Source organism: Lacerta agilis, chromosome 14, assembly GCF_009819535.1.
Source record: "Lacerta agilis isolate rLacAgi1 chromosome 14, rLacAgi1.pri, whole genome shotgun sequence".
NCBI classification, from domain to species: Eukaryota; Metazoa; Chordata; class Lepidosauria; order Squamata; family Lacertidae; genus Lacerta; species Lacerta agilis.
Genome location: NC_046325.1, coordinates 17,380,589 through 17,405,738, shown reverse-complemented (window position 1 = coordinate 17,405,738; position 25,150 = coordinate 17,380,589). Strand labels below are relative to the sequence as shown.

General features: G+C 48.1%; 1 protein-coding gene across 3 annotated transcripts in view; it reads left to right on the top strand.

The window, feature by feature from the left end:
- Positions 1-351: 351 nt before the first annotated feature.
- The window catches only part of TTYH1 (tweety family member 1), a 65,877-nt gene continuing 41,078 nt past the window's right edge, over positions 352-25,150 (top strand). Inside the window, exons 1-2 of one of the 3 annotated variants that reach the window (XM_033168947.1) lie at positions 355-631; positions 22,179-22,351. In XM_033168947.1, coding sequence (XP_033024838.1) covers positions 506-631; positions 22,179-22,351 — 299 coding nt within the window. In that variant the 5' untranslated portion in view covers positions 355-505. Of the gene's footprint in view, positions 632-22,178; positions 22,352-25,150 lie in introns of all 3 variants that reach the window. The other 2 variants (XM_033168948.1, XM_033168949.1) reach the window with 2 other exon arrangements.

Below are 25,150 nucleotides of genomic sequence, written 5' to 3'. Positions count from 1 at the left end.
CCGCTCCACATATTTCAATTGCTGAGCCTTAACTGCTGGTCCCCGCAAGTATATTTTGTAGATTGGGGAAGGCTGGAAGCGATTGCGAAGTTTTAGAAGTTGCTTTACTAGTGCGTTTTTCTCCCACTCTGCTCGCGCTTTAAATCTGATCAGTGATGCCTTTTATTTATTGTGTAGAGATGGACAGATCCACTTGGGGGAGCTATTAGTCTCTCTGACAGGTCGGGCGAGACGAGGGCTGGTTTAAATCACGGTGACGGGAGCAGCGCTCGCTAGATGGCGCTGCGCCTTCCACTGTCCTCCCCCCCCACCACCTAGCCCCCCTCCCTTATTTCCCTAACCATCACTCCCCCCCCCCTCCCCAATATCCCGCGCGGATAAGCCCTGATGTTCTGCACTGCCTCCCTGCACATCATTCCCCGACATCCATCCGTGTGCCAGCATGGGGGGTCGGCGACCAGCGCGGTGAGCGGGGTTGGGGCTGTGGGCGCCCCGCGTCGGAGGGATGGGGTCCCCCCAGGGGTATCGAGCTTCGTGGTGGACGTTCCTCTTGCACCAGGCGCCGCACATCAACTTCCAGTTTGAAGCCGTGGGGAGCGAATTTGCCCCGGAGGACTGGGGGTACCAGCAGGTGAGTGCCATGATGATGCCCAGAGTGGGCATGGATTTGCAGGATCTGTGGGGTCAGCGAGCCAGGCAGAAATCAGGCAGGGCTGTGGGAAAGATGAAGGGAATGAGAGAGGCGAAAGAGGAAGGGGGCAGGCGGGGGCGGGAGGAGAAGGTGAGGGGAGAGAGGGAGAGGTGGGGGGGGGATGGAGGTGGGGGGGGAAAGAGGGGGAAAGGAAGGGCTTTTGAATGCACTAGATTAAGATATGCGCCCATAGAATTAAAATGCGTGCGCGCAGGCAGAGCTGTTTGGATGGAGGAGCAACCAGGATGGGATGGCAAAGATTAAGGGAGGGAAGCGAGACGGGTGGGGAAGAAAGTCAGAGTGCAAAGATGTGGTCCAACCAAGAGGAATACCTGGATGGAGAAAATGAGAAGAGTTGAGGGAGAAGGAGGAGAAAGTGAGCAGCGGATAATGTCATGCCAAAGGAGGGAGGGAGGGAGGGAGGGAGAGGAGCAGAATGGGGTGAAAGGGGGACTTGTGGGAAAAGGAATGGGAGGTGAGGAGAGGTAATGGGGCAGCTAGTGTGAGGGGGGGTGGACTGGAGGAGAGAGGGAGGAGAGGGGGAGAGGGGGAGGGAGGGAGGGAACCTGGCAGGATGCTCTGGGAAAGATGGAGGACCAGATCGAGAGATAAGGGAAGAAGGATGGGGCTGGAAATGCACACAGAGCGAAAGAAGAGGATAATGTGGGGCAGGAGGAGACAGATGCCAGGGAGGAAGGGCTAAGGAGGTCCAAGGAGCATCTCTCATGTGTCAAGAAGCTCCAGCTTTGAAGTCAAGGAGGAGCCATCAATGGTCCAGGTGTAGGTGTGTGTGTTGAGGTTGCATCCGTGGAGGGAGGCTCAACTGTCGAGAGACTCGCCTGCCTCAGATTTCTGCAGCCCCTTGCCGTAGCTGATGAGGCTCAGCAGCCTCTTCCCGTTTGCTGTGTGTCTTATCCTGGGCGACTCACTTAGGACTCTCCTTCTACAAACAGACAGACCCGACTGGCTCAGAGAGAGAGAGAGAGAGAGAGAGAGAGAGAGAGAGAGAGAGCGCACACTTGTGTGTAGTGGCATGTAATGTGCGAACCAGTTGCACACGGATACGGCCCCAACAGCCGTTCTTGCGGTTGCATCCGCCCGAAAATGAAAGGTTGTGTGAAAATGAAAGGCAGCTGATTTATCTGCATTAGCCTGGTTCACACCTTAATGCCTCTCCCTCGCTACACAAGCGAAGGCGCATGAGTGCAGCTGAGGACATGTTGAGCTTGTACTGTGTGCGGATCAGCTCCGTGGCTGTGTAGATGCCTGCCTCTGCCTCTGCCTCTGCTTTTCTAATCCCACTTCATCTATTCCTCAAACCAACATTTTACTCCTCAGCCTTTTGCATCTTAATTTCAAAGCAAATTGGAGCACACACCCAATATTAATTTAGGAGTGTGGGACGCTGTTTATGTCGACCAGGCCAGGTTTTCCCAACGGGTGCCCTCCAGATTCCCGCCCCCCCCCCCACTACAACTCCCATCAGCCTCAGCATGGCCAATGGTCAGGGGCAATGGATGCTGTAACCTAAAACATCTGGAAAACACCGGGTTCAGAAGGCTTGCCTACACTGGCAGTGGATCTCCTGGGTGTCAGGCAGAAGTCTTTCTTTCCTATTATCTGCTACTGCAGATCCTTTTAATTGAAAATGCCAAGACTGAGGTTGGGACCTTATGCATACAGAAAGGCTGTGTATACAACATAGATTTAAAACACACCCACACCCATAGAAATCCTTCGAACTGTAGTTTACCCCTCACAGAACTATAATTCCTGGCACCCTTAGGAAACTACAGTTCCTGTGATTCTGGCAGGTGGGGATGCTTTCAATGTTCTTTAAATGTATGTTGTGCATGTACTCTTGTCACTGAGCCCCCCACATCTACTATATGTTTAAAGCAGGATAATACCACTTTAAACCGCCATGGATTCCACCCAAAGAATCCTGGGAGCTGAGAACAGAGCTGCAGTTCTCAGAGTGGTTTAACAGTCCATTCGTATTCCCAGGGAACTCTGGTAGAGGAGCAGGGCGTCTCCTAGCAACTGTCTGCAGCCTTAGCAAACTACAAGTCCCAAGATTCTTTGCGGGGGGGGCATGGCTGTTCAAAGTGGTATGATAGTGTGGTTAAATGTACTGTGCAAATGGGGCCTTCTTAGGCTGTAGTGTATACCATTTAAAAATAAATTATAAGCATTGGTCAACCCCAACGTCCTAACTTCTCTGTAAAATCTAGTTGCTCCTTCAGTCACCTCTGCTGATTTCTCTTATGTGTTTTCTTTTCCCCAAGCTGGGAAGGAAAGTGTGAAAAGAGAGAAATAGAACATTTATCTGTTCTTTTATCTAAGACATGAAAAGGCTCATTCTTAACCCCCAAGCCACAAAAGCTAGCTTGCCAAATTTACCAAATGGGGATTTGGGCACAAACCACTGTGGGCAATATGACTAACTGATGCCGCTTTGCCAATTACATCCTGCCTACCCAGTTTGTCAGATTGTACCTTGTGGAACTAACCACCACATGATTTGGACGCCGCAAAAGAAGTTTGGTGCATTATTTTGGAAGAGTAGAATCTCCAAAGCTACACTAGTAAATACCAAAACGAACAAAGTCAAAGAGGTAATGACTAGGAACCTAGGGAGATGCCATTGGTCCATCTAGCTCAGTATTGTCCACACTGACTGGCAGCAGTTCTCCAGTTTTTCAGCCGGGGGTCTGTCTACACCCTACCTGGAGACGGCAAAGATTGAACCTGGGACTTTCTGCATGCAATCTTGATCACCCAGTGCACTCAGATGACTTGTTGTGCACTGCACCACCCTCAGAGACTTGACTGGGGTGTAAGAAAGAGCCTTCATTATGAGAAGAAGAACCTTAATAACAACAACAAATGGTCCCTTGTCTCCCTAGAGACTAACACATTTTATTACGGCATACGGTTTCATGGACTGGAGCCCACTCCATCAGATGCTGGAACTGATTAAGTGTCCTGTGGCCCTACAACAGCTAATGCTATAGTAAAACATAAAAAGCAACAAAACAAAATAAAATTAAAAAAATTCCTTAGCACCTTAGAGACCAACTAAGTTTGTTCTTGGTATGAGCTTTCGTGTGCATGCACACGAAAGCTCATACCAAGAACAAACTTAGTTGGTCTCTAAGGTGCTAAGGAATTTTTTTATTTTATTTTGTTTTGACTATGGCAGACCAACACAGCTACTTACCTGTAAATAAAAAAGCAACATTAGCCATCTTGGTCCATCAGGTGGAGGCAGGGGGAGGGGGAAAATCCAAAATCCACATTGGGCAATACTTTTTCGTTAGGACCAACCAAATGTTATGAAACAGTGGCAAGGATCTGAGTTCTCCAGAACTCTCCTCAGGCAAGATGCTCCGCAACAAAGCAGGGGGCGAGTAGGGTTGAGCACAGGATTAAGGTTGCATGTTGTGGTAGTTAAAATGCGTTAGACTGTGCGCACGCCATACTTTCAAAGCACATTTCCTCCTCCAGCTCTCCACTTCAGATGTGCTTTAAAAGGTATGCTGTGTACACAGCCTTAGACTCTCACTAAAACAGAGTAACATGGCTACCTCTCTGGATATTGTTAATGAAAAGAGATTGCCCCAATTCAGCTTCTCTGAGGGGGGTGGGTCTTTGCTCTGTCTCTGAATTCCATCGGTGGTCTACCTTAGGCCAGCCGCTTTGCTTCAACTGTGCTGAATTTTAACAGATGCTTTAAAAACAACAATGTGGGCAATTGTTGAATAGATGACACAGTCGTTGCTCATTCTCCGGGTGTGTCAGTCAAGAGAGTCAGGTCTGCCTTGGCAATGCCTCGCATGCGTTCTGTAATCTTCCCACCACAGCCAATGCTGTTTCAAGTCCTCCTTGAGTCCCTGAAGGACCCTCCTGTGATCCTTCCCATTTGGAACAGAGCTGCCCTCTCAGTATGAGCACAACATCTCACAGCAATGAGTTCTCCTGCCCCATCGGTGAAAGAGTCTGAGAGACATTGTGAGGTGGACCACGGGGGGCCCTCTGTGGGGTGAGGCCTGGTGCATTTTTGGCACTGATTGGATCGTTCTGTACCAAATTTTCCCAGCACTGAGTTGCAGGAGCCAACTGTAGATTTGGGTGAAATTTATAATGTTTAAAGGAGACTAGAAAACAGGGCCCTCATATAAGCACGATGCCAGCCTTGCAGGCTGTTCCTAACCTGTTTCCTAAACCAAATACTTGTGTCATTGAGTGGCAAATAAACTCACTCGCTGGAACCCTGCAAAGAGTCTTTGAATGAAAGAGTTCCCGTTTCCATTCAAAGCACTGGGACTGTTGTTGCCTGGCCCAAGTGGGATGGGTGATGGTGGACTCAGGGAGCGACCTCGATGGGAACAGAAAGTTCTTAGGAAGTTCTGAGCTGAGGGTCAGTGGCAGAGCACATGCTGCGCATGCAGAAGTTCCTGTTGTTCCTACAAGACTGGTCTGCTTGACAAAGGAGAGCCCTTTTGTGAATCTACACATTATGCGGAATAGGACATTCACAGCCAGTTCGCTCCACTGCATTCAGTGCGAGGCCTGCCCTATCCAGGCAGAATCCAGCTCCCGTTGCTCTGTCCCAGCTTCTGCCAACCTAGCAGTTTGAAAGCACACCAGTGCAAGTAGATAGATAGGTACTGCTGCGGTGGGAAGGTAAACGGTGTTTCCGTGCACTCTGGCTCTTGTCACGGTTCACTGTGAGCCAGAAAGCGGTTCAGTCATGCTGGCCACATGACCCAGAAAGCTGCCTGTTGGCAAACGCTGGCTCCCTTGGCCTGAAAGCGAGATGAGCGCCACACCGCATAGTTGCCTTTGACTGGACTTAACCGTCCAGAGGTCCTTTAACTTTTTACCTTACCTTACCCAGGCAGAAGACGAAGATGGTATGAACCCTGAGGTGATAGAGCAGACTTTTATGATCACAGATTGTGTACACACTATATCATGGGTAGGCAAACTAAGGCCCGGGGGCCGGATCCGGCCCAATTGCCTTCTAAATCAAGCCCACAGACGGTCCGGGAATCAGCGTATTTTTACATGAGTAGAATGTGTCCTTTTATTTAAAATGCATCTCTGGTGCATATGAATTCGTTCATTTCCCCCCCAAAAAATATAGTCCAGCCCCCCAGAAGGTCTGTGGGGCAGAACTGGACCGGCCCCTGCTGAAAAGGTTTGCTGACCCCTGTGACTATCCCTTTAAAGCACATTCGAAACACATTGTTTCCCTCAAAGAATTCCAGGCGCTGTAGTTTGTCCCCTCACAGAGTTACCATTCCCAGCAACCATTAATAGATTACAGTGCCCATAATTTTTTCAGAGAAAGAAAGGTGCTTCAAAGGTACAGTCTGTATTCAGCTTCAGACTGCAGCTAGGGACATCTGTTTTGAATGCTCCCCCTTGTTTTGTTTTAAAAATCCTGCTACTAAGAATTAAAGGTGCTGACCTTTAAATCCCTAAACGGCCTCGGTCCTGTATACCTGAAGGTGCGTCTCCACCCCATCGTTTTGCCCGGACACTGAGGTCCAGCGCCGAGGGCCTTCTGGCAGTTCCCTCATTGCGAGAAGTGAGGTTACAGGGAACTGAGGGCCTTCTCGGTAGTTGCGCCCGCCCTGTGGAACACCCTCCCATCAGATGTCAAGGAAATAGGCAGCTATCCTATTCTTAAAAGACACCTGAAGGCAGCCCTGTTTAGGGAAGTTTTAATATTTAATGCTGTATTGTTTTTAACACTCGATTGGGAGCCACCCAGAGTGGCTGGGAAAACTCAGTCAGATGGGTGGGGTATAAATATATTATTATTATTATTATTACGCACATAACCCAGCACATTCCCTGTCAGGATGGTTTCTATGTGTGGAGAATTTTCAAAAATATAATTGTCTACCACCACCCACCTGCAGCTTGAAGTGGTACAGTCAAATCCTCAGATCTATACCACTTCATACTACTTCCTGTGTAGGAAGGGGCCGAGGTCCCATCGGACGCCCATAAAATATTTGAGGATGGCACGCCCTGCCAAAGTTGATGAGCATTGCCATTCAGATGGGTGTGTGTGTGTGTGTGTTGTGATCCATTATGTGGGGCAGAGCTTACCTCCCGCCACCAATATTTTACATATTCAAGTTGGCACCCCTGCTCCAAAGGATTGCAGCCTAAGATGGTGGGGTTCTGGACTGTACCACTTCAAGTTACAGGTTGTGAAGAATCATGTTTGTGATTGCTTCCCTTGTGTTTAAAAATGGGGGGGGGGGAGTTCCCTACATGTAGCAAAGTGGTACATTAAAGAAAAGGTTATGCCCTCATTCCCTTAAGTCTGGGTTTTGCCACCTTGTATTTTGTTGTCGTCAAAATGAATTTCATCACACGGCCACACACAGAATTGAGCTTCAGCACAGAATCCAAGTCCCGACACCAAATCCCTCCTTTTTTCCACACTGCCTGGTTTCCTAAAAAGGAACACCAGCTGCTACCAAAAACAGAGAGAGAGAGAGAGAGAGAGAGAGAGAGAGAGAGAGAGAGAGAGAGAGAGAACATGCTTGCTCTCTGAGACCAACGCAAAGTGCTGTGATTAAGCAAGCTCATGCAAATCTATTTCATTTGATTCAATTAGAGAATTTGGGTTTTCTGGTCACATAAAATGTAGGGCGCCCTTCTTGACACCTTCCCTTCATAACCTTCTTTTAGAAATGCGGTTCAGACAGATCTCCACAAGGCTCTCCCTCTTCTCCCATGCCGTGAGCCTTTTCTTTCTTTCTTTTCCTTTTTACGGCTTTTTTTTTTTTTAACAATCTTCTCTCTGAACATCCTTTTAAAGATGTGAATGTGAAAAACCCGGCACGGTATAAATAATTTATCTTTTATATAGCTCTTACTCCTGGCACATCTTCGCAGTTCTCATCTCTGCGCAGCCCATTTTACTGTTTCTCTGCGAAGAAGAAGAAGAAGAAGAAGAGCTCTCGCAGCCTTAATAGATGGCACATTGTGGCGCTGCCAAAGGTGTGTGGCTGCAGCCTTTCACTTACCTCTCTCGCTAAGCCCCCAGGGAGAGGCACCAGGCAGGGCTGGCGTCAGTGCCTAACATTGCCAGGCGGTTGTCGGGGCCCAGGCTGATGCCTCTCCCCCCTTTTACGGCATTCCAGTGAGCGCTGCTTCAACTTGGAGCCACCATTTAAATTACACTCAAATCCCCGGAGCACCCCCAATGCAGACTCAAGAGGAGCTCTGCTGAATCAGACCCCTAAGGGCTCTATAATCCAGCAACCCATTTCGCAGATTGGCCAACCAGGTGCCCCCGGGAAGCTCACATGCAAGACAGGAGGGGCAATAGCCCTTTTCTGTCGGTGTTCCCCAGCAACTGTGACACACACACATACACACCCCATACACACAACACCTTTAAAGCAGATTCAAATCACATCCCACCACGCCCACGAAAGAATCCTGGGGACCCCAGGTTTCCCCATACAGGGCTATAATACCCAGCATGTTAACAAACTAGAGTTCCCATTAATTTGGGGAGGGTAGGATGTGCTTTGAATGTGCTTTAAAAGGGTCTAGTGGGTATACCCACACTCACCAGCCCTACTGAAGAGGCTCCTCATGAGGCTGGAGGAACATCGCCCGGCTATTGCTTTATTGATTTTATATGCTGTACACCGCTTTGAGGTTTTTATTTAAAATATAAAGCGGCAAATAAATAAATAAATAAATAAATCAGCCTCTTATGTCTCACCCAGAGAAGAGAAAGGCATCACTCAGACCCTCTAAGTGTCCCTGTTTTCCAGGGATAGCCCCGGATTAACAGCAGCTGTCCCAGTTTCTGATTTGATCCTCCCAGTATATCCCACTTTTCCTTAGGGCGTCCCTATTTTCATCAGAGAAATGTTGGGGGGGGGTATGGAGTTATGCGGCCCCTGAGCCAAGGAGATAAGTAACCTTTAGAAGACATCTGAAGGCAGCCCTGTTTAGGGTATACATCACTTAAAAAAAAAAGAATACAAAGGATTTGTCTGTACGCAGATCTGTTTAAGCTAATTTGTATGTCTGGATGCAAAATGTAGAAATATTACTGGAGGAAGTATAAAGCCATCGTGAATGGTAGCCATTGCTAGCCAAATCTGCCGCAAATTAATCTAATCCTATTTTAAATCTGTCCAAGTGGGTGGCTGTCATGGCCAAAAAAACCCCAAAACAACCACCTGCACAGCCCAGAACTTCCATGGATGTAAGGTAAAGGTAAAGGGACCCCTGACCATTAGGTCCAGTAGCAGATGACTCTGGGGTTGTGGCACTCATCTCGCTTTACTGGCCGAGGGAGCCGGCGTACAGCTTCCAGGTCATGTGGCCAGCATGACTAAGCCACTTGTGGTGAACCAGAGCAGTGCATGGGAACGCCGTTTACCTTCCTGCCGGAGCAGTACCTATTTATCTACTTGCACTTTTGACGTGCTTTCGAACTGCTAGGTGGGCAGGAGCTGGGGCTGAGCAACAGGAGCTCACCCCGTCGCAGGGATTCGAACCGCCAACCTTCTGATCGGCAAGCCCTAGGCTCAGTGGTTTAGACCACAGCGCCACCCGCTCAAATAGCAAAAGACCGTACAAACATAAAATGATCAAACTCTCATGTCATAACAGATTACAGAAGCAAATTCCACAAAAATACAGGGCATTTGTGTCACCATTTAAATTCCCCACAGTGCCCCAGAGCGCCTTTATATCACAAAAGTTCAGCTCTAGTTAGCCTTCATTTCTGCAGGCAAATGTAGGTGGGAAAGCTGTTGTTCTGTTATAGCTAGCTGCTAAAAAACCGGGTCAGGAATCCTTGCCAATCTACTGCAACATCGCTCAGAGATATATTAGCAGATTCCAACCTGCCTTCTACCTGCTGTAAACGAGAGGTGGCAGCGGACTTTGAGCCTGGGGGGCTGGCAAAAGTGCCCCCCCGGTCTCCTTCTGTGGCCCTCAGGACTCAAGCCAGACCCTTCCTCAAGTGCCTTAAACCGCGATAATGCCTCTTACTTGGGCGACATCCACACCACAGAGCTTTCCCCCAGAGAGCAACAATTCCCAGCACCCTTAACAAACTGGGTTCTTGTTTTGGGGTGGTAGGGCAGAAGCCCTGTGCTTTGAATGTAAGGTGTGCGTGTGACCTTACTTACCTGCATGGAGGATGAAGAGGTTTCTTTGTGTAAAGAACTCTGGTTTTTGTGTGGCTGGAATACAGCCTACATGTTACAAGAGCGGCATCTGTTGCCTGCCCACTTTGTTCCCCTGGCACTGCCCACCACTGTTTTCAAGCCCCAGGAAATTGCTCACAAATGAATACGGAAAATATGAAGAAGAAAAAAACCCACCACATTTCCCCACCTCTGCTCTAAACCATATTTAAAGGCAGAAAGGGAGACTCCTCTCCTCTTTGTCTCCCATGACACCCCCTTGAAAACATACTCCCCCCTTTCTTTTATCCCTCTGTTGATGGTTAGATCATAGAATAGAATCATAGAGTTGGAAGGGACCCTGAAGGTCATCCAGTCCAACCCCCTGCAATGCAGGAATCTCAGCTAAAGCATCCGTGACATAGAATCATAGATGTACAGTTACAAACCACATGCCCTAAGCCCACCCCTTCCAGCTCCTTCTGGCACCCTCTCCAGCTTGTGGCAGTGCCAGATCACTGGCCTCCATTGCAGGAACTGATGCCCACTTCCTCTCACACACCCTGAGCCAAATATATATATACAGAACGGGATGCGGGGGGTGGCACTGTGGTCTAAACCACTGAGCCTCCTGGGCTTGCTGATCGGAAGGTCGGCGGTTTGAATCCCTGCTATGGGGTGAGCTCCCGTTGCTCTGTCCCAGCTCCTGCCACCTAGCAGTTTGAAAGCACGCCAGTGCAAGTAGATAAATAGGTACTGCTCCGGTGGGAAAGTAAGCGGCATTTCCATGCGCTCTGGTTTCCGTCACAGTGTTCTGTTGCTCCAGAAGCGGTTTAGTCCTGCTGGCTACATGACCTGGAAAGCTGTCTGTGGACAAACACTGGCTCCCTCGGCCTGAAAGCGAGATGAGCGCCGCAACCCCATAGTCGCCTTTGACTGGACTTAGCCATCCAGGGGTCCTTTACCTTTTTACATATATATATATATATATATATAGAGAGAGAGAGAGAGAGAGAGAGAGAGAGAGATACACACCACCAGCCACCACATTTTGTGTACAATTGTGTATAAACAAACTAAGCAGATAAAACTGCCAAATTAAATTATAAATCATACACAGCCTTACTTGCCCGTGGCACCACCACATTTGGCAAGCCCAGGATGGACTGTATTACTTACAGTATGTACTGGATCTTCCTCCAAATTTGGTAGCATGTCAAGTTTTTTGGGGGTGTGTGTGCAAAACATCATTGGAATGGAATAATGAAACAGAACGTATTTATAGCATCTGAGCGTGGAAGTGTGCATTTGGGGTTGCATAAGCACGCGTTGATGTGCATTTTGAGAGAAAAGGGGGGGAATAGCTGGTTTTGGACTCCCCCAATCCTCATGGGATGGTATCTGGGGCTTCTTCCAACCTTTGGCTCTTCTCCCACACACCTGCTCATGGATTGCTTCTCCAGGTTCTGATCTTTACCTGGCTCTTGAAGGACCGCTTGAAACCAGAAAAGCATCCCATACCTACGCTTCTACTTTGAATGCTAATTACTACCATAGGAATGACATCATTTCCAATGCAGGCACCCCGTGTGATGCAATTATTGCTCGTGTGTCATTAGTAGAACCTAGATGCATTCTCCAGAAGGGCTGCTCCTCTTCCTGCCTGTTCATCTGTAAGGCTGCAAGTACCGTTGCACAGATAGACAAAACAGTATCTCCCACATACCAGAGGGAGGTCTCCAACAGGCTTGGAGAAACTCCCAAGGTTTACAGCAATAGAAAAAATAATGGGGGGGGGGGTTTTGAAGCCCTACATGAGGGACCTCTAAAACAACCCCTTGAGCGCTGTGCATGCTCAGTGGCCACAGAATGCTGAGTGACTGTTGTGGGTGGGAACTGTGAACCAGGAGGGAGCGGGCACAGAATGGAGCACTTCACACGCTGCAACATTGTGTTGCAGTTCCCGCTTGAAGCATGACAGTAGTGAAAGTTCACAGGTAGCATGTAGTCCTCAGCAGGGGTGGAGTGGAAAAAATAAGACTGTAGTCCACTGCTGGACCACATGCCAATGTCTAATCGACCCCCACAGGAACACCTCCTGGCTGCGAGGAGCTTTGCAAAGAATGATACATGGGGTGGACCTTGAGTTGCATTCACATGGCAGCTTATTCCATTTTCATGACATTTCCCTATTAATTTCCACATCATATCTGCACTTTCACATAAATGTAAAAGCCACTTCTGGAACTATATACTTGAACTAAAGTGGAATGCAGTGTAAATTTAACATCCCTCTCGCAAACATTTTTTTTTCCTGGAAGCAAATAACATGGAAACTTGCCCTATATTCCTCTATAGCTCAGGAAGTGGCATTTCTGTTGTGTGAATGCTCAAATATAATGCGGAGCTTAACAATCAGAGAAAGGTCTGGAAAGGTCCTGTGAATTCAGCCTTGATCGGACCAAGTAAGGTATTTGCATTCATTCCTAAAGAGTAGTGGATACTCAAGATCACTTAGCACAGATTAGTTAACTGTTCAAAGATCCTGAGTGTGCAGTCTTGCTTTGCAGTCTAAAGTGCATGAGTGGACCATCAGAATTCTGGAAGGCAATGCTGATCACACAACAAGGCTGGGGTTAAACCATCTCTAGTTTTAAGCAGTACAATCCTGCCTCCACTTTTTCATGCTTAAAAATCAGAGGGACTTGCATGTATTTGGGTGCTCGACTGCAGTCTTATGGGCCACTCCTATCTGTGTTTACTGAGAACTATGTCCCATTAAATTCCATGGGGCTTCTTTATATTTAGGATTGCAGCCACAGTGTGTGTTTGTGGGCAGAATATACTGATTCTTAATAGTGGTAGATACCTGGGAAAGTGCAGACTGTGTGATCTGCATTGTGTAGCTTCTCAGCAGGAAGTATTCAGAAACGTGCAGAAATGTGGCAGGAACAGAAGCTTCTCCTGCAGGGTTGGCCCACCCATGAGGCAAGGTGAGGCAACCACCTCAGGTGGCAGGATCCACAGGGACAACAGGCCTCAGGGCATATCTTTATTTGCCCCTTGTTCCTTAGGTAGAACTTCACTCACTCCTTCTTCCCTGGTGGGGAGGGGTCACCATTCCGTGGTTCGCCTCAGGTGCCAAAATGTCTTGGGCCGGCCCTGTTTTCATGGGAGGGGAAAGGCCTTGCCAAATCTTCCTGCTCAGAAGAGAGGTTAAAAAAAATGAAGACTCCCAGTCTTAATACCTTTTGTATCATTTTCAGGGATATATATGGAGTGGACTCCACTCCAGATATGTGTTGGGTTTACTCCATAGTTTTTTCCCCTTCTTCTGAGGATCCCACAAGACAGTAGAGGTTTAGAATCAGAGTTCTCCTTCTCCTAGATGGGCTATCTTCCCAGGGCTGATGAGACCCACCATGTCCAGGAACTGCCTTCGTGGCTCTTGGACCCACTATTGGTCTCATCCGCTTAATCTGCTGGAGCCTGTCTCTGCATGCATGCGGAAGTCCCTTATTTACCAAAGCTACCCTTACTTGGTTTATATGGCCAGGCGAAGCCATTCCCGGGTGCAGCCGCCGTTGCATGCTGACAGCTCCTAGGAGCCACAGGTGAGAGCTGAGTGCAGGGTGGGGACCAAAGGTGGACAATCTGCCCCAGAAGGAGCATGGCGTGGCCCTCCCCTAACACCCCACACACCTCATTACAATACATTGATGTTGTTCAGTCGTTCAGTCGTGTCCAACTCTTCGTGACCCCATGGACCAGAGCACGCCAGGCACGCCTATCCTTCACTGCCTCCCGCAGTTTGGCCAAACTCATGTTAGTAGCTTCGAGAACACTGTCCAACCATCTCATCCTCTGTCGTCCCCTTCTCCTTGTGCCCTCCATCTTTCCCAACATCAGGGTCTTTTCCAGGGAGTCTTCTCTTCTCATGAGGTGGCCAAAGTACTGGAGCCTCAACTTCAGGATCTGTCCTTTTAGTGAGCACTCAGGGCCGATTTCCTTGAGAATGGATAGGTTTGATCTTCTTGCAGTCCATGGGACTCTCAAGAGTCTCCTCCAGCACCATAATTCAAAAGCATCAATTCTTCGGCGATCGGCCTACAATACATTAACGAGCAGTAAATAAACAGTGATGAAAATGTTCCCCTGGGGAAGCTGCTTCTCTGAATCACCTATACAAGACACACAGAGCATGTTTCTCCATCCAGTCTTTTATGACATGCAGAGCTACTTTGTAACAAGAGTGGGGGTCATCATGTGGGGATCGTGCCCAATTGACCACGACAACAACAAAAAGGCAACAACAACAACAACAACAAAAAACAACAACAAGGAGGCTGGTTCACACCAGCTGAGAGATTTGGCTTTGGGATTAAGAGACTCAAATATTTGAAAGTGCTTTTTAAAACAATCGGATCAAATTAGCTGGATTAATGAGTGTCAGGGGATCTGTGAATTCATCCTGGATGGGAAGGGGGGAGAACAGCTTTCTGCATCCTTCTTACATTCTAATAGCTAAAGGCTTTCCTCTTGCTTCCTCCCCCCCCTTCACTAACAGTCTTATTAATTAATATATTCAATTAATCAGCTAATTCATTTATTTGCCTTCCACTGATTGATTGATTGATTGATTGATTGATTGATTGATCTATCCATCCATATCTCTCCCCCCCCCCCCCGATCCCTTTTGTCTTCTGCATTTCCCCTTTCTCCATTCACAAGTATCACCATCAGGTTATCTTTCTGTCTCTGCAACAGACTGAAACAGGCAGGTGGATTTATGCAGTAAAGATAACCCAGCGGTAGAGAACAGGCTCTGCATGCAAAACTTCCCAGCTTCAATCTCTGGCAATTCCAGGTTACAGCTCTGGCTGGGGCTGAAGGGAGTTAGGAGTCTAACACACCTGGAGGGCACCAGATGCAGGAAAGCTGCTCTAGAGACCTACAGTGCAGCTCCCATCATCCTGAGCTATGGCCATGCTGGCTGAAGTTGATGGGAGTTGGAGTCTCACCACGTCTGGAGGTCCACATCCTCTCCCATCCCTAGAATAGACACTTACCGAGCTTTGGACCAATGTTGTGACTTGGTAGAGGGCAGCTTCCTACTCTGTATGACAGGAAGGGGAAGAGGATGGGCAGGGGGACTAGGAGAGAGATTGAGTGGGGAGGAAACGCAACAAGTGGATTATCATTATCATTAACTTATTACCATTCATTTATTATCATCTCCATTTATTAATCGCCTTCTACACAATCATCTCAAGGCCGTCACCTACAACTGAAACAGCCAAAATAAGGTTTTGGCTTTTTAAATAAAACCAGCCAATGCTTTTAAAACCAAACTTAAGAAATTTAAATTAGACACTTGTGGCAAAACATTGGGAAAGTGTGTTGGAACAAACATGTATCCAAATGTTTCTGAAAAGTGCAAATAGTAAGTTCCTGTCTTATTGGGACAGGGGTGCTATTCCAGAGTACATGGGGAGCCACATTAAAAGTTTTGTTCTGAGTTACTGCGGAGTAGGCTTCTGAGATACAGTTGTACCTTGGTTCTCAAACTTAATCCGTTTTGGAGGTCCGTTCCAAAACCAAAGCGTTCCAAAACCAAGGCACGCTTTCCCATAGGAAGTGATGCAAAATGGATTAATCTGTTCCAGATAATAATAATAATAATAATAATAATAATAATAATAATAATAAAAAAACAAAAAATGGGGTCCCCAACCAAACCTGTAGAGCCTCAACTGAACACCCAAAGGTGAGGGTGGCGGCAGTGGGCATGATCCGATGGGTCATGAATGGGGTGTTGTGCTGCCAACTTCAGTTTGCCCTCAGCCAGCCCCTAGCTGCCTGCCTTCTTTTTACAACCGGTCCAGGGGGTGGCATTGCCTGTCAGTTCCCCCCTCTCCTCAGTCTCAGTATTGCCCTTGTCAAACGCAGCAGGGAGGAGGAAGATGGGGGCAAACCTAGAATTGGCTTGCTCTGCCCCCTCGTAGGCTCTGGCGCCACATACTGTTGGCCTCCTTGCCTTTTGCTCCACCGATGATCCACAGGTACATGTTTCCACATCTCGCCTATCCACACCTTTCTACCCAGACATTGGGGAGGGGGAGAAATGCGCCCAGGTATTTCTTATTTGTGCATTTGGGGATGAAAATGTGGGTCCTCCCCACCCCACTCACACAGGAAACCAAAGATCACCACAGCCAACCACAAATGAACAAGCACACCCCACGCCAATCTTGACCTCTCACCGCCAAAGAAACACAAGCGAACAACAGAGAACCAACACAAACGATGCTGACACCAAATCCTACATATATTAAGGAAAATAGAAACATCGCCTCCCCACCCCACCCACCTCCTTCCCCCTTCTCTCCCTAATGTCTCAACAACCAAAATTGATCTGTAAAAATGTTACATGGAAAAATGCGAGAGACATTGTACACACTTTTGTAAACCAAGAAAATCTTTAATTTAAAAAAAAAAAATGTGGGTCCTGGCTTTATGGAGCTAGTGTGTGGTGGTGTGGCTTTGGAGGGGGGGAGGGGAGCTGGATTAGGCGTGAATACCTGCTTGGTCTATGAAGCTCAATTGCTCCCTCTCTGATCAATTTACCTCACAAGATTGTTGTGAGCAAGGGTGCCAACTTGAATAAAATATGGGGGGGGGGGTAAACCCCACCTTGCATAATTGATCACAAGACACGCTATTTGAATGGCATTGCCCATTAATTCTGGGGAGGCCTGGCCCCCTAAAATATTTTATGCCCCCCCCCGGAATTGGCACCTATGGTTGTGAGGGCAAATGGGGCTAATAGCATCAGCATACAAAGCCTTGGGCTCCTTAGGTGGGCTGTGAGTGTGAGGGGGAATGAATGGAGGCGGCACCTGATCTGATCTGAGGCCTCTCTCATCTTCGCTTTCCTAGTAGTGCTCAGTCCTTCAAAAAACGTTTAGAAGCCCATTACGTTAAATTAATTATGTCCATAACAGATGTCTCTGGTGCCAGAGGGAAAACAAAAACATTCAGGGAGGCAACTGCGGAGCTGAGCTAGGGCTCGAGTGGGGGGCCAGCGAGGCCCCAGACAGACGACCACCCAGGAAGCAGCAGGAAATGGTTTAAATGCAAAAACTGCACATGCTCCGAGTCTTTATTTTTTGCTTTTTCGCTCGCTTATTGCAAGCAGTATCAGCAACTTGGGAGCAGCTGCGAAGCGTGAAGCAGCGGAGGTGGCGGGGAGAGCGCAAGACTGTTAATTGTGCGCCTCGGAGGGCTGCGCAAAGGCTGCCCCCGGGGGTCTCCCGATGTCCCGGCTCCGATCGCCGGTGTGGCTAAGGCGCGGGAGCCGAAGCAAGCAGCCCGCGCGGTGGCAACGACCTGCCGCAGCAGCCTGGGGCTGCACCCGCTCGCGTTCAGCCGGCCGTGGGAAGGAAGCCGGCCGCCACCGCTGCCAGCCCCTGCCGCGGGCAACTCCGGGAGCGAGGAGCGCCATCCCGGCCTGCGGGTGAGGGGGCGGGAGTTTGTGGCGGCAGCAGCAGATTCCCTCCCAGCGCCAGCGAGGAGGCGAGCGCTCTGACTGCTGATATGTAGGTCAGGCTGAGCCTCACAGCGGCAGCTGATCCACTTTGGGGTGTGTGTGTGTGTGTGTGTGTGTGAGAGAGAGAGAGAGAGAGAGAGAGGGAGAGTCGCGTTTATCTATCCATCTCTCTTGTTTCTGCCCTCCCTACTTCTATCTGACTGCTGCTCCATCTTTCTCGAGATGGGAGGAAGCCGTGTGTGGAGGGGCCATCTTCTCAGAGACACTCTTGTTTCTCTCTCTTACTGGTAATAATAGTAGTAGTAGTAGTAGTAGTAGTAATAATAATAATAATAATAATAATAATAATAATAATAATAATAATAATAAGTTCTTTATATCTCACCCATCTGGCTGGGTTTCCCCAGCCACTCTGGGCAGCTCACAACAAGACTATTAAAAACACGATAAAGTTGTTTATTTCCTTGACATCTGACGGGAGGGCGTTCCACATGGTGGGCGCCACTACCGAGAAGGCCCTCTGCCTGGTTTCCAGTGACACCGAAAACAAGTCCCGGAGTCCTGACTCAAAACACCTTCCTCGATCTCCACACAGAGCCCATCAACTCAATTTAGCTACCCATGGGCAGCTGCCTCCCCACCTAAATCAAACAAATCAATAAAAATACTTAACTGAGGTCCTGCGCCCCCCAACATGAAGCCTGCCCTCCCTTCCATAAATCCCATGTAGCTATCCCTACCTTGAAAGCACAATTTCTTCCTGTTCAGTCCATCCCTACATTCATAGGAGCCCACTCCTAGGGGCTGTGGGGGCTCCAGCCCCCACAATGAAATATTTGAGGGGGCAGCAGGGCCCCCACTAAGTTGATGGGAACTCCCATTCACATGGTGTGGGTGCACTGCGTCATGTGATCGGTTATGTGGGGCAGGGCTTACCAGGACCCCCACAATATTTTTATTCATGTTGGCCCCCCTGCGTTAGCTACATTGTTAGTCCATTTTCATTCTGATCTTCCTCCGAGGAATTTACAGGGGTGTACAAGATTCTCCCTCAGCCCATGTGATCGGTCACACATCCATGCTGCACATTTAACGCATGTGGCTCCTCCCCCCAAAAAAATTCTGGGAATGGTATCTTCTTCGCAGTGCTGTGATCATTGTCGCTACAGCCCTGCGAGGTAGGATGAGATTTGCCTAGCAGCTGCATGTAGGATTTGAGTCTCTGGTTCTGCCTGCATTAACCACTACACCCCACACTGGGATTGATAAAAAGAGGGGAATGGAGAAATACCGGTATTTAAAGGTTTTCTTCATCCTGGGTTTCCTGAAAATAGAAGCATCAGGCAGCTTGGTTTTTCTAAATAAAATAAAAAATCCATAACTAAGAATAAAAGCAGATTAAAATACAATATAGATTATGATTTCAAAAACAGCAGCATTGAACAAATATTCAAAAAGAGAGGGGGGAAACCCCTCACCCTCTTGACAAAAACTCCCTCCCTTTACAACTGGCCAAACACCCTCTCCCTTTCCACCTGACCAGTTATCCCCTTTACAGCTTGCTCAGGACTTTGTGTTACACCTCACCCCCCTCCCAAAAATAAAATCCCTTCCCCTCACAGCTCCCCAACCCCCTTTTCACACGTTGCCAAACTCTCCACACGCACCCATTTACATCTCACCACCATTGTTGGTGGGGAGGAGGTGGACTGAAAGGGAGAAAGCTCCTTCATTCATCCTCCAACCCCTTTGCCTTGGTTGCCTCTCAAAGAGATGGAGAAGCCTGCATTCATGTAGCAAAGACAGCAGGTAGCAGTGGTGGGAGCATGGGGGGGGGGAGATGAAGGAGAGAGAAAATCTCTTCCCCCCCCTCCCCACATTTACCCCTGCTGTTGCCACACAAAGATAGAGAAGGAGCCCTGCTTTTTAAAATGCAGTCTTTTCTTCTTTCTTCTGACAGCACCAGCCAGTGGTAGCACCAAGGAGTGAGGAGTGGGGTGGGGAATGAAGGGGAGGTCACCTTTCTTCCCCTCCTCTCTACCAGCGGGAACTGCCTTCTTCCTTGCTTCCTCCTCATTCTCACTCTCAACTCCTTTCCTTGCCTAGATGAGCTACTGAGGAACAGCCAGGACAGGCTGGTACAGCTCTCCAGCATCTGTCCTGCTCTGATGCCTTTTCTTCATCCTCAGATGTCTATGCTGCTGAGGCTGAAAGGATGGCATCGATGTGAGGTGCACAGCAGTGCATGATGGTTGCTGGTTAGTTGCCCTGCCCTGTTCCGGCTGTTCTTCTGTCGCTCGCTGGGGCCACCTGCTCGCTTGCTTGCCAGCCAGCCAACCTACCTACCGTAGGATGACCACTTGCAGTTCCATCACCACACTGCAGTTTGCGAGGCCACCTATTGGCGGCCAAAACAAACAGGAGCGTGATGACATCTTTGCAGTTTTATTATAGAGTAGGACAACTACGGCCACCCACAGTTAAAACTGGTGTATGTAGGGCTATGTCCGCATGTACAGCTGTACATTTTCTGAGGGAAGGGAATGGATAGCACTCTCTCTCTCTCTCTCTCTCTCTCTCTCTCTCTCTCTCTCTCTCTGTGTGTGTGTGTGTGTGAAGTAGAGTTTCAGATGCATCCTCATTCCTGGGACTGGTGATGTTTTCAGTCCTTGAAAGGCCGGCAAGTGTAACCAACTGACCCCCCCTGACCCCTCCAGCCGCTCCCTCTGGCCCTGCCAGCTGCCGTGGGCACAGATTGTGGTGTCTAAGCCTGAGGCAAATTGTCAGATTGCCTGTAATCTGTTTGTTTGTATGTTTGCGGAATGGGAAGGGAGGGCCCAGCGAGGCAGATAAACACTTCCCTCCATCCACATCTCTTGTTGTGATGCCTCAGGCGGCACCAGCAAGCAGGATAGGGTGTGCCTTGCTGTTACTCTGAGCCTTGGTGTCATGCAGAAAAGCTGTGGAGCAGCTGCAGTGTGTGTGTTTCTGTGTATGTGTGCACGGACGTGTGTGCATGCGTCAGGGGTGGTGGTGGAGTAGAAGAGACAGAATTAATACTGCCAAGGTCCACTGGAGTCCCAATGCCCCTCCTTTAGCACCTGAAGGTTGGGAGATATTCAGAAAAGCCAAAGCATCCAAGGAACTCTTCTTAAAGATGTGTGCAAATTTCATTCTTCAATATTTGTGTGATGGGATTCTGCAGCTAGGCCCAGTGCCCAACTCTTTGTTTTCTGTGTCAGTAAAAAAATAACATGTGCCAGCCTTTGTGCTTCCAAATTCTCAAATCCTGAGTGCTGATGAAGCTTCACGGCATGCAAGTTTGCACAGAAAGCTTGATTTTGTGCATGTCTGCTCTTGAAGAAGTGCACATGTGTTTAATTGGGCTTAATGCCAGGTACATGTGCACATAGGATTGTAGTGGTTTTCATGTTTCTTCTCATTTTATCTTCAGTGTGCATGGTGTTTTGCAATGCACAAGAGCTTTAAGGAGCTTATGATCTCAAATAGGTGTGGGGAACCTCAATATGTTGCTGAACTATCACTCCCTATCACCAGCTCCTGCAAGCATGGTCAGTAGGCAGGGATGGTGGGAATTGTAGTTCAGCAACATCGGGAGGGCCACGGGCTCTCCGCACCTACAAGGGAGACAGCGGAGGATGGAGGGGGATAGACAAAATCGTAAGCAAGGAAGCAATATGCACCTATTTCAACTGTATATACTGTACCTCTATGACTTGTATACAATAGATACTTAAATGTAATTTAACTTACAGAAAGTGGGCTGTGAGGACTGAAGAATGGTGTGGTACAAAAGCCTGCCCAGAGAAATCAGGTTTTGAAGGAGGGATTCTAGACCCTGCTCCTGCAGAATTGATATTGCAATAAAATGCAGTATTTAATTTATATCCCACTTTACCAAATAGCTCCAAGTGGCTTTCAGTCTTCTCCTTCTTTTAAAAAAGAAGAAGAATCAACAACACAATTAAACACAACAAACACAAAACTGGAGTTCGAAAGCACTTCGCCAAACCCCAAAAGATCACACACAAATATGTAGACCTCCAGAAGGCTGCAGCTCATAAAAATTCACTGAATGTTTTCCTGGAGTGGAAGTCCTTTCATGTTTCCTGAAAGATTTGAGGCTCTGGCTGTGGCGGGCCTTTTAATGCATTTTTGATATTCATGGCTCACCTTTCGTTTCTGAAAAAAAAAAACCAAGGAAACTAACAATGGGGCAAGCATGAAATGCAGCCAGCTTCGTACATAAGCAATAAAATCCACACTGAAGCAGAGCAGAGGGGGAGGATTGTTCCCCCCCCCAAAATTCTCTGCAAAGTTGGATATTCAACGGCCTCAAAATATTTTTTTTTTCTCCATTCCAAAAAGAAAGAGGCAAAAGTTGCCCCAACAAACTCCATGAAAGAAGCATGTTTCGCGAGGTTTGTTTGTTTGCAGTGAGGAGGTATATGGGAAGAGGGTGAAAGCAGGATAGAAAGTGTTTGCAAGCGAATGGCATGATCTGGAGGCTATGTGGGGAAGCATAACTACTGTGCCCTCTCTATACCGCCTCTCAAGCACATCATGAGGCCTAGAAACTTGGCGAAGGAAGGAGGGTTGTGCAGTTCGTGTTTGATGACGACGACACAGATCGTCCTGTTTCCCCAGACGTGCTGATAAACTACAGGCCAAAGATCAGCCGCCCCATTCCTTTCACTTCTTTTTCTCGTCTCTGCTCTCGCTCCAGGCACTGCTGTTTCTGGCTAGCGTCTCAGGCCTGTGCTTTGCCATCAGCCTAGTTCTCATCTGTGTCTACCTGATCCGCTTCTGCTGCTGCAGCAACGAAGATGAGGAGGAAAGCAAGACGCAAAGGGTTTGCTGTGTCACCTGGAGCTGCGTGGCGGCTGTTATCGTCTGCTGGTAAAGGGAGACTCCTATACCCCCCCCCCCCCGAAAGCTTGTCAGTCCTCCAGGCTAGAAATGGTACTCCTTACAGAAGGGGGAAAGGGCAGAGCTAACATAAGGCGCCAGGAACCTTAAACAAGACACCTGGCAGCAAAACCCAGTAGCTTTACTTCTTCCTTGGGGTAGTTTATTGCTCACAGAGCTACAATTCCCAATACCCTTCATAAACCAGAGTTCTAGGATTCCTTGTAAAGTCACTGACTTTACACGTGTGATCTCTCGGTGTGTTTTGGCCTGCTTTATTCAGTCCCTCCGTGTTTAACCTGAGGTAAACAACCTGAGATCTGAGCTGGAGTCTTCTAGAAGGGAAAGAGCTCCAGTCCCGTTCTACATGCCCCCACCCCCACCCCGTGGTCCTACAAAGGAAAGGCTGAAAAGCCTGCCCTCCCATCCAGACATTAACACTGGAATATTATTGCATTCCCTGCTTCTTTCGGTTCGCTCCTGTCGTCTCTCACACTAGATGCCCATTCACCCCCTCATCCTCTCCACCCCCTTCCCCCCCCCAACAGAAGTCACAATGGGTCTCTTGTTCCACGGGGAGAATAGGAAATTGTGTCCCATTCTCTCTATCCCGTCACAGCCTCGCCAGGCCCCTTTGTCTGTTTGTTATTCCAAGACCTGAACTCCTTGCAACACACACACATACACACACACACAGCCCTGCCAGCAACAGTTGTCTCTGCCGTCATTACCCTACCCCTAGAGCGTACACACACACACACACTGCTGGACTCCGCCTTAACGTGCAGCATTTGAAACACACCATTGTCGTTCCCCTCCCTCAAAGGCAGAAATCCCCTTCGCCAGAGGCCAGGAAAAGCATACCCTCCTGACATTTCACAGATGAGAATTAGGATGATTGTGTACCTATAACAGTTAGGGTGTATACGATATAACAGTGTTTGAGCTGTGGAAGAGCTCTACAAACACACTAGCTGTGTGTTCTGTGCATACGAAACACCTCTGCAGAGTCACTCTTGTTTTGGTGAATTTCCAGCAAAAGCTGGCTGTGAACAGCACCTACTGGCCAGTACTGTGACATCACGAATCTACTCTTCTCATACACATCCCCCCACCCCACCCCACATCCACGGAGCAGGTTTGCAACGCCTTATAAACTTTATTTATTTATTATCATATTTATATCCCACCTTATCTCCAAGGAGCTCAAGGTGGCACACATAGTTCTCCCTGCTCTCAACTTTATCCTCACAACAAGCCTGTGAGGTAGGTTAAGGCTGAGGCTGGACGTAGCCCAAAGTCACCCGGTGAGCTTCATCACTGAGTGGTGATCTGAGCCTTGGTCATCATGGGTCCTAGTCCAGCACTCTGACCACTGCACCACACTGATTAAATTGACTGTGCTTTAAAACAAGCAAATAAATGGCACTGAATTAATATTTAGGTGAATAAACATACATGCTTCACTTAAAAAATAAATGATTCCAAAAGTGAATAACCTACCAGAATCCTAGCAAGAGTGGTGACAGTATCTGTGTACACACCAAGCTCTTAAAACAAACACATCCCAGCCTCCAACCAAAGAATCCTAAGCATGTGGCTTACCCTTCACAGAACTATAGTTCCCAGTAGACTTAAACTACAGCTCCCAGGTTTCGTGGGGGGGGGGGGAAATAACATGCTTTAAACCTATGGTGTGTATGGAGCTGTTCAGTGGTGTATAGCATGTTCTACACTGGTTTCCAAAGGAGGGTGTGCGCTGGTAGAATAATCATGATGGTTTCCTTTTAGGAAAGCTTACGGGTGTCTTAACAGAATGTTTAAGCTCCAAATGGATCTGGTTGTACTTATTATAGAAAAGTAGAAACTCAAACACTTTCAGCAGCATTTACTAACTAGGCACCAGCAGATGGAAGGAAAGTAGTGCAGTTGCCATTTCTCGTCCAAGTTTGTGCGTTGACGTGCATGTGGCATGGGTGCTCGAAGTAGGGAGGCATCTGTTCCCCACTCTGATATTTAACCATCAGAGGCCTGAAACCTGCATAACTATAGTACATGTATGTGCATACAACAACAGCGTTGTACATATGCATCTCAGACATGTCCCCAAAACATGGAACAGGTTCAAGATAAATAGGGTGCTTTGCCAAGGACAGACAGCAGGACACATAGCAACTAAACCTCATAAATAGGATCAGTTGGGACCAAATTACAGGTGCTGTGGGAAACCTTAAGGTGAATTTCGTGTGTGTGTTTGTGTGTGTGTAGGGGCTGTTGGGAGGCTGCTCAATGACGCTGCATGTCAGTTTGGCTCTCGGAACATACAAAATCCCAACTTTAAGAAATCCTGCCTCCCAGTTCTCCCTTCTTTCCGTTTCTGCAGCCTTTTAGATCTTGTTCCCTTTCCCTAGCATGGTTCCTTCCTTTCCCCCACCCCTGTTTTAACCTCCTGTTTTGATCCACAAGGCCCCAGCCTTCTTCAGCAAACTTAGAAACTCTAAACTAAAAGTACCCTTGTGCTTAAAATTCTTTCTCCACCCTCATTTTAAATTGACAGTGATGTTCATTTCTCTCTCTCTCTCTCTCTCTCTCTCTCTCTCTCTCTCTCTCTCATATATGCAATGACTAACCCTCAGTACAGACGGACGGATGTCTGTGTGCACTACGTGGTCTCCAAACCAATCTTTACAATATTAGTAGCAAGAATGCCCTTGATCTTTTCATTCTCCTCCCCCCTAGAAACATGTTGGGTATGACTTTTCCCCATAGTCTACACACGCACGCACATAC